The following is an 8,301-nucleotide window of genomic DNA, read 5'->3' on the forward strand; positions in this document are numbered from 1 at the left end:
GTAAAAGAGAATACCATGTTAGCGCTCCTTTGGTGAGTGTTTCACCAATTTTTTTGACTAATACTGATTCAATCTCCTGCTTAGTCAAATCATTACCTTTTACGCTCGTCGTGAATGCAGTCACGTGGTCTCGTGGGTCTGTCGTTCCATCATATTTTGGAATATCAGGCATTTTGAACTTTTTTGGAATTGGAAGTGGAGCAGCACTTGGCTTCCAGGCTTGTTGCGAATATCTATCCATATCTACCCCTTTGATTATGGGTGGCACCCCTGGTATCTGCTCTATGCGCTCACTTTGCTCCTTGAGCTGTTTCTGCAAGGTTAGTACTAAATTTTGTAAATCGAAATTAAATTCATTACCTGGTTCTCTGTCCTGAGATTCGCTGGGAGTTCGTGCACTGCCTGAGTTAACAAGCCCAGAACGAGGGTTTTCCAAAGTGTTGTTATTTGGAGTAGGTGTAGGTGTTGCAACAGGTAACTGATTAACAAGTGCCTCAACAGCTTTATTGACCTGAGTAGCAATTAATTTCTGCAAAGCCTCATCAACAGCTTCAGCATTTTCAAATTGACCATGCTCGTTTATTTGAGACCCATCAGGAGTAACCTCACGAGATTGTCGTGGTGAGCCGTGTGGAGTAGAAACTCGAGCGTTAATATGCTGTGGATCTTCCTGATTTTGTTGATTTATTTGGTTTCCTTGAGTGTTATCATTGTTGTTCGACATAGTTGATGCAACAAGGAAAGTTAAGCGAAAAATAGATTATCAGATCCTCGGTAACGGAACCAATTTGTTTAACCAAAAAATGAGATTTTAGTCAAAGCTAGAATTTAGAAGAACTCGGGTTACTGATAATCAAGAAAATTAATGAAAAGAAGTAATTCTGGATAGCAAGATGATAATCAAGAGAAACAAATAAATCAATGTCTATTCCAATAGTATTTTTTTTGTCCTTACAATTGATCATACATCTCCTATATAGATACCTTTGGAAATATACGTTTTCCTTATAATGAGGCTATTATGAGTAATTAAAGACATTGAATGTTACGTTACACAATTATTACATTTAAAACATATTCTCTAACGTATTCAGCATTTAATACCCATAAAATGCCATATCCGTACTCTTTTCCATCGTCAGATTCATTCCTTCTAATTTTCGAATATAAATGACTTAAATAGGTATGGGCGCTGAGTTATTTGTCTGATTGCCCGTGCCTCTTCCTCTTTCTTTGCTCCCTCCTGTTGCATCTCATGACTCTTGGCTAATTACAATTCTTTGACCATTTGACCAATCCACATGTCTTGACACGTCACCTTTATATATAAATATAATTTTTTTCAATACACATTCGTCTCGGCAGCTTTGTGCTTAATATTTGAGACTGGATTTGGTTTGGTAATAGTTGATTTAGCGCCTTTAAGGCCGGTTATGACATGTTTAGGAATTTGATATAGACTCATGTGTGGAATTACTGTAATTACTTTTACTTGCTTCGATGCTACTTGTTGTACACCCACCATGTCTACTTTATGTATTTCTATTCCTGTTTGACCTCTAGTAAGTGTCAAGTGGATCCCTCGTCACTACTTCTTCGAGGTTAGATTAGATACTTACTAGGTACGCGTTGTCTTCCGTACTCACGTTACACTTCTGCATTGAATGTGTAGGTACCGAGATAGGTACTACCAGTGGTCACACGGGTGCGTAGCTGCACTCCTACGGAGACTTAGTGGTGAGCTGCCTATCTTGTTACCATCTGCAGAATCAGAGTCTCCCTCAACCTTGTTTATTATTTCTGTCTATTACCTTTTAGATAGTAGTTGTATTAGTTTTGTATATTCTCTAGAACTATAATGCACTTGTGGCACCGGATTTTTGGGCTTTTAGCATTTATGTACTGTGGTACTTGTCATTACTGTCACTATAGTGGATGTATTTCTCACGTTGGTATTTTGTTGAGAAAAGAGTATATACGGTTGCATGAGATCTTACTTATTTCGTTCTTTTAAAAAGGAAACTTTTGTTTTAAATAATAAAAAGGGGTAATTAAATTGTGATGACTGTTTGGTTGTTGCATGAGGTTTCTGCCGTGCGGTTTTTATGTTACACGAGGTTTCTGTCGTGCTGTGGTTATTGTTGCACGAGGTTTCTGCCGTGTAGTTGTTATTGTTTGCACGAAGTTTATGTCGTGCCGTTGTGATTACTGAGACGCGTGCGCTGGTATAAGGTCTGGGTGTTGAAACGCATGCGATGAGATAAGGTGGGCTTGAAACGCGTGGCTAGTAGGGGAACTATTAGAAGTCATGCAGTGTGATAAGGTGAGCTAAAACACGAGCTACCATTCCGGGAAAATAATTTTCAAAACTAAATATAAAGGCTCCCGCGGTGATATAAGGAAGGACTGTGGGATATTTTACTTTTTGGACAAAGAGGCAGTACCTCGTGGGTGCCCTGTTGTTCTTTTCTATTTGCTTTATTTGTTTGTTGTTGTTTTTCTTAATCTGTAAGATTCTTGTTTCTTTCAGTGTTGTATTCACTCTCTTTAATTTTTGTGCTGTTACTTTCCGTAAATTCTTATTGTTTCACTTCCCTGCCATTTTAGTATATCATTATATCTCCTGCCTTATTTCTTATTAATTCCAGTAGGGCCTTGACCTGACCTCGTCACTACTCTACCGAGGTTAGGCTTGGCACTTACTGCGTACCATTGTGGTGTACTCATACTACATTTCTGCACATGTTTTGTGCAGATCCAGGTACATCTTATCAGCCTCGGTGTAAGTGTGTGGAGTGACTTGCTCATCGGAGACTTCAAGGTACACCTGCCCCCGTCCGAAGGCCTCGGAGTCCCCTTCTATCCCGTCTTTTTCTTGTTTCTTTATGTTCTGGATAGAGAGTGATGTATAGATTATTCAACTTTGTATCTTGAGCTTGTGACTTATATCTACTGGGTTGTGGGAGTTGTAAATACTTTGAGCTGCAGTTTTTACTTTATACAGTTGTTGATGTTGATTATTATTTAAATTATTCCGCATGATTGTTAGGCTTACCTAGTCTTAGAGGCTAGGTGCCATCACGATATCCTACGGAGAGAAATTTGGATTGTGACAAAAATTCAACCTAGTCCTGCACCCTTTAATCCGATAAAACTCATAAATTCCAACAACCCATTCGAATAAGAGTCCAACAATGCTAATTTCAACAAATTCCGACTCCGAATCGATGTTCAAAATCCAATTATTCACTTAAACAAAGTTTTGATAAAAACTCCCAAACTCTTTTAGATTCAACAAATTAAATGCCAAAATCGACGATGAAATCATGTAGAACAATCAAAATCGAGTAAAAAATATTTACCCTAATTCATGTGGTGAAAATCCTCTCCAAAATTGTCTAAATCGGAACTCCCCAACTCAAAATGTGATAAAATAATCAAAACCTTCGAAATAGAGTACTTATAGATCTGCTCCAGGTAGATCCTCCGTGAATGCAGTATGAGCCTTGCGTTCGCGAAGTACAACGCTGCCTCAGCCCAAAAACCTTCAACGCGAACGTGACTCAGCATACGCGAACGCGATGAACAGCTCGCCCACAGACCGCGAGCGCAAAGACCACATGTGAACGCAAAGAACAAAGCTCCAGTCCCTAAATTCACTACGCGAATGCGACACATGCCATGAGAACGTGAAGATCCACCATGAATGCGGATAGACCCTCACGGACGCGATGCACAACACCATCAATCCTCACTTACTCTACGCGAATGCCATACCACCATCGCGAACGTGATACTTACCTGACACCAGCAAAACTAACAATCCAAACATGAGGAAAAGTGTCTGAAATTAATTTGAAACTCATCCGAGCCCCTCGAGACCCTGTTCGAACATACCGATAAGTCCCAAACATAACAAGAATCTACTCGGGGTCTCTAATTAGACAAAATAACATCAAAACCACGAATCACACCCTAAATCAAACTTAATGAACTATTGAACTCGGGCCGAACAATATCAAATCAACTCGAAATTGTAAATTTTGCACACAAGTTCCAAATGACATAACCAACATATTTCAACTTCCGGAACAACAATTCGAACCCAATAACATCGAAGTCAACTCCTGGTCAAATCTATGAACTTTTCAAACCTTCAAATTGTCAACTTTCTCCAATTAGAGCCAAACTTTTTAGGAACATCCAAATGCAAATTCGAGCTTACGTTCAAGTTCAAAATCACCACCCGCACCTACCGGAACCATCAAAATACTGATCGAGGTCAAATACCCAAAAGTCAAACTTGGTCAACTCTTTCAACTTCAAGTTTCTAAAATAAGAATCATTCTTCCAAATCAATCCCGAACCACTCGAAAACCACAGACAACAATACACGCAAGTCATAATACACCATATGAAGCTACTCATGATCCCAAACTACCAAACTGAATGAAAATGCTCAGAACGATCGATCAAGTCGTTTCATACAATTACGAATTTTTAGTGAGATAATTCGTAATTTATTATGGTCGGATTAATTCAAATATTTTGAATCAATTCTAATAGGAGGCCTCATTAATTAGATTTTGCTGTTCTTGAATAATTAAAAATTAAATGAAATCCAATTTCTTGATGGAAAAGGAGGACCTAGCATGTCAGGAAGAGGGTTTTAAACAGTAAAACCTGAGCCTATATAAAGGGTCTTATTCCATGAAGGAGGCTATGTTTTACTACATGCTTTCTCTCGGAAGAAATTCGACCACACGAATTTTGCAGATTTCTAGTATTATTCGGGTAACACAATATAAGATCATGGAACTGGAGGACCTCATGGAATGTCTTTGTTCGGATACTCTTTTTGCGATTGCGGTCACGCTTCAAGTGATAAGTACCAATTTTACGTTTAATTAAAATCTACTACACATTACATGCAAGTGATTCCACTGTTTAGGCATGTATTCCATCCGTTATTATTGAAGAAAACAAAAATATAAATAGATTTGTGTTTATCTTTTTTAACTTCATTGAAGTATATCACTATCGATTGTACACAAGTTCAAGTGCGTGGACCAAATACAAAATATATAAGTCAATAAGTAAATAAGTAAAAGATTAGATAAATAAATTAGTAAAACATAAGTCACAATATTGAAGGCAAGAAGTTGCTAATACTTTGGTCAAAGGGACCTTCTTGTCACCAGGTTTGATATATATATATATATATATGGGCAACAGTTTACATATACATCAGAAGGTTGTCAGCAATTAATAATGTGCTTACATGGTGTTGAATAAAAGTTTTACATAAATGGATTTTCTTCAATAAATAAACACAAGTAATAAAAGATTATCTTCCTTCTAAAGGGGCGGCCTTTTAGGAATCATTTGGGAGTGGCAAGCTGCGTTCATCTATCAAATAGGTGTAATTCCGATCAAAGTACCAATCAGCAAATGCCTTTGGTGCGGCCTGCACGTACAAAACAATCCATCAAGAAATCAAATGGTGGAAATAGTGTAGTCACCAATAATTTCAAAATAAATATATAAATTAAATAATCTCGTACCAGGTTATGAACCACGATGGGTTTTACAGGAGACCACCTAGTCTGCTTCTGAAGGCTGGTATGATGATGGACTACGTCTATGAAAACTCCTCTTAATTTAGGATTATTTCTTTTGGGTATTGCATTTAAGAAATCCGACCTCATTTCTGGAATAATAAATCCGGAAATATTAGATGGAGTATGAAATATTAATTTTTTTTAATCTACCTTTTGAATTATATTAAAATCATTCCACGAGGAACTAATAAAGTTTTTCTTGTTTAGGTCATGAAGTATACCAACCTTGTAAGGTTTTGTTCTGACTTGTTGTGCATGTCCCGTTTTGAATGCAGCCATATATTGCACCTCCTAAAGTATATTGTGTCTGCAAAACAGTTTACTTTGAGAAGCCACTACAGTAAATGGTAAAAGCTAATAATTAAGTAGGCTTTAATTTGTTAGCAAAAAAATTCCTCCTTTCTAGTTACCTACCATGATATTATCATATGCTGACATGGTAATAAAAACTGGTGTCTTGATTTCTTGTTGGATGTTCTCGGCGAAGAGGCACTGCAGTGAATTGTAAGATTTTATATATAGTTTATTGTCAAGAGACTCAAGAAAACTACCGAATGCATGAGAAGGAACAATTCGTACCAATTCTGGTTTCATTTTTGAAGTGCATGATTTGGGTAACGTTTTGGCAGATCCCTGTAAAATCCAATATGGAAAAAAATAACTAACAATCGACCTCTTCTTTAAGTACCGTACCCCTTCTATTTCATATAATGTAAATCTGTTTGACGGAGCAACTTATGTTATATATAAAATAAGAGAGAATAATAAGAAGGTGATAGGATTTACTTGTAGAGTGGCAATTCCTTTATATATTGATTCAAAAGGTCTTGCGAGCACAGGATTCTTGCTATTATAAAAAAGAGAGATATTCAAAGTTAGGTCATAAATCATTCTGTAATGAACGGTTATATACAGGTGAACTCGTTACAATCTTACAAATGAACAAAATAGCCAGAATCAACCAAACATTTCACTCTAGAGGTATTTGGCAATGAATTGCGGAAGCGATCACAGTACAACATTGCTGGATATCCTCCTGCTGAACTGCCAGCCAAGATGGCCTACAATAGTGAAGGTAAAAATTGAGACACAGAAAAAAACTCTGTTTAATATTAATTTTTTCTGCTTTTTGTACGGTTACTAGGCTTTTGGCATTGAAATATATTTAGCATAATTTACAGTCAATTATGTTAATCGCAATGGAATTTACATACATTCTTGGCGTTCTTTAATCCTTTCGCTAGCAGCTCCTCCAGTACTACGGTAAAAATCCTTGCCCCTCTGAAATGAAGTTTGGTAGCCTAAACAAAGCAAAATGTAAGGAGTGATAATTTCTTTTTGAGATTAATTACAAGAAAATAAGTAATTTAAATAGGAGCTCAAAATTATAACTTAAAATACAACATACTGGATCAACGTATTCAACATCTCCTGTGAACGATCCACCATCACAGTATCTAACAAAAACTTTATTCCAGTTGTAGAAATCTGCATATATTACATACAGCAATAATATGATACGTAATCCAGAACTGAAGAATAATGCACCACTGTAACATCAATTATGCCTCTTCTATTTATTGTTTCAACAAAAAAATAACAAAAAATAAAAATTCATTAAAACTTCAAGAGGACATATAAATCAAAGAGAACCTGGATTTGCACTCTGATTCTTGCTGAAAAATCCTTGATATTCTTGTGGATTCATATAATTTGAAGAACCTAAGTCGGACTTGGTACGATCCAGGCATTCTTTGACGTTTGTGCACCATCCTCCTCCCTAAGGACAAAGTAAAAGTTTTCAAAGAATTTAGAAATCTTCGAAACAACACTAAATCTAGAGAAAAAGGAACGCACACTCATAATGCTTCATCTCGCATAGTAAAAAGAGGAGAAAAATAGTAGAATCAATCTGGTGTTAAACACGACTTATACCGAAAGTTGTACAAGCCAATTTCCAACTCCGTCTCCAAATCCTGGGTCAAAATGGTATGCTGGAGGTGATCCATCCAAGCACACTGCCGAATAGATAATGTTAATACAACTCTTCAATTAAAATACTTGATTTTCAAATTCAAAGCTTAACTTGTACATATAAGTGACGAAATTAATTAACCTGCCCCTTTCGACACAGCACTATGAACGATTGTTTTAGTGATATTGTATACATCTGGGTTTTGGGTTACTTTTGCACATTCGGTTATGACGATGGTCAAAGTGAAAATAAATAAGACAAAAAGTTGAAAAGATCTTGTAACCATCATCATCCTGTAGAACATAAAATTAAGGAAATGATTAGTTAATTATGACAAAGAAGAATTCATATGGTTAAAGAGAAAAAAATAGAGTATTTGCAGATGTACTTTGTAAATATATGATGCAAAAGATGTATTGACCCTAACTAATGAATTTCGAAACTATGTATATATAGTAGGATCTCCAACGATTAAAGTTGGAGCACCGGGAAATTAGGCCATAGAATAGAAGACCACGACACTAGAACCCAACACTTGTCTGAATATTCCCATATTTTCTTAATTTTCTTGAGACATCAAGATTTGAGAGGTCAACAACTTAGTTTGTTGAGCAGTTATATGGAATTTCTGGGCGACGAACGTTTATACGTGGTGATTAAATTTCATGCAATTCCAAAATTACCTGAAAGGATTTGCCTCGTTGT

At 36.4% G+C, this 8,301-nt stretch overlaps 1 protein-coding gene across 1 annotated transcript; it reads right to left on the reverse strand.

Annotated features, from left to right (window-relative positions):
- On the reverse strand, positions 5,170–8,018 carry LOC109226773 (pectin acetylesterase 8-like). Its single transcript, XM_019391624.1, has 13 exons — positions 7,985–8,018; positions 7,738–7,889; positions 7,557–7,639; positions 7,275–7,401; positions 7,030–7,109; positions 6,836–6,922; positions 6,558–6,682; positions 6,408–6,468; positions 6,201–6,254; positions 6,036–6,113; positions 5,847–5,928; positions 5,565–5,710; positions 5,170–5,467 (listed from the first exon to the last, which is right to left on the reverse strand). The coding sequence occupies exons 2-13, from the start codon at positions 7,886–7,888 to the stop codon at positions 5,375–5,377; spliced, it is 1,167 nt and encodes a 388-aa protein (XP_019247169.1). The 5' UTR covers position 7,889; positions 7,985–8,018; the 3' UTR covers positions 5,170–5,374.

Source organism: Nicotiana attenuata, chromosome 6, assembly GCF_001879085.1.
Source record: "Nicotiana attenuata strain UT chromosome 6, NIATTr2, whole genome shotgun sequence".
Classification (NCBI taxonomy): Eukaryota; Viridiplantae; Streptophyta; class Magnoliopsida; order Solanales; family Solanaceae; genus Nicotiana; species Nicotiana attenuata.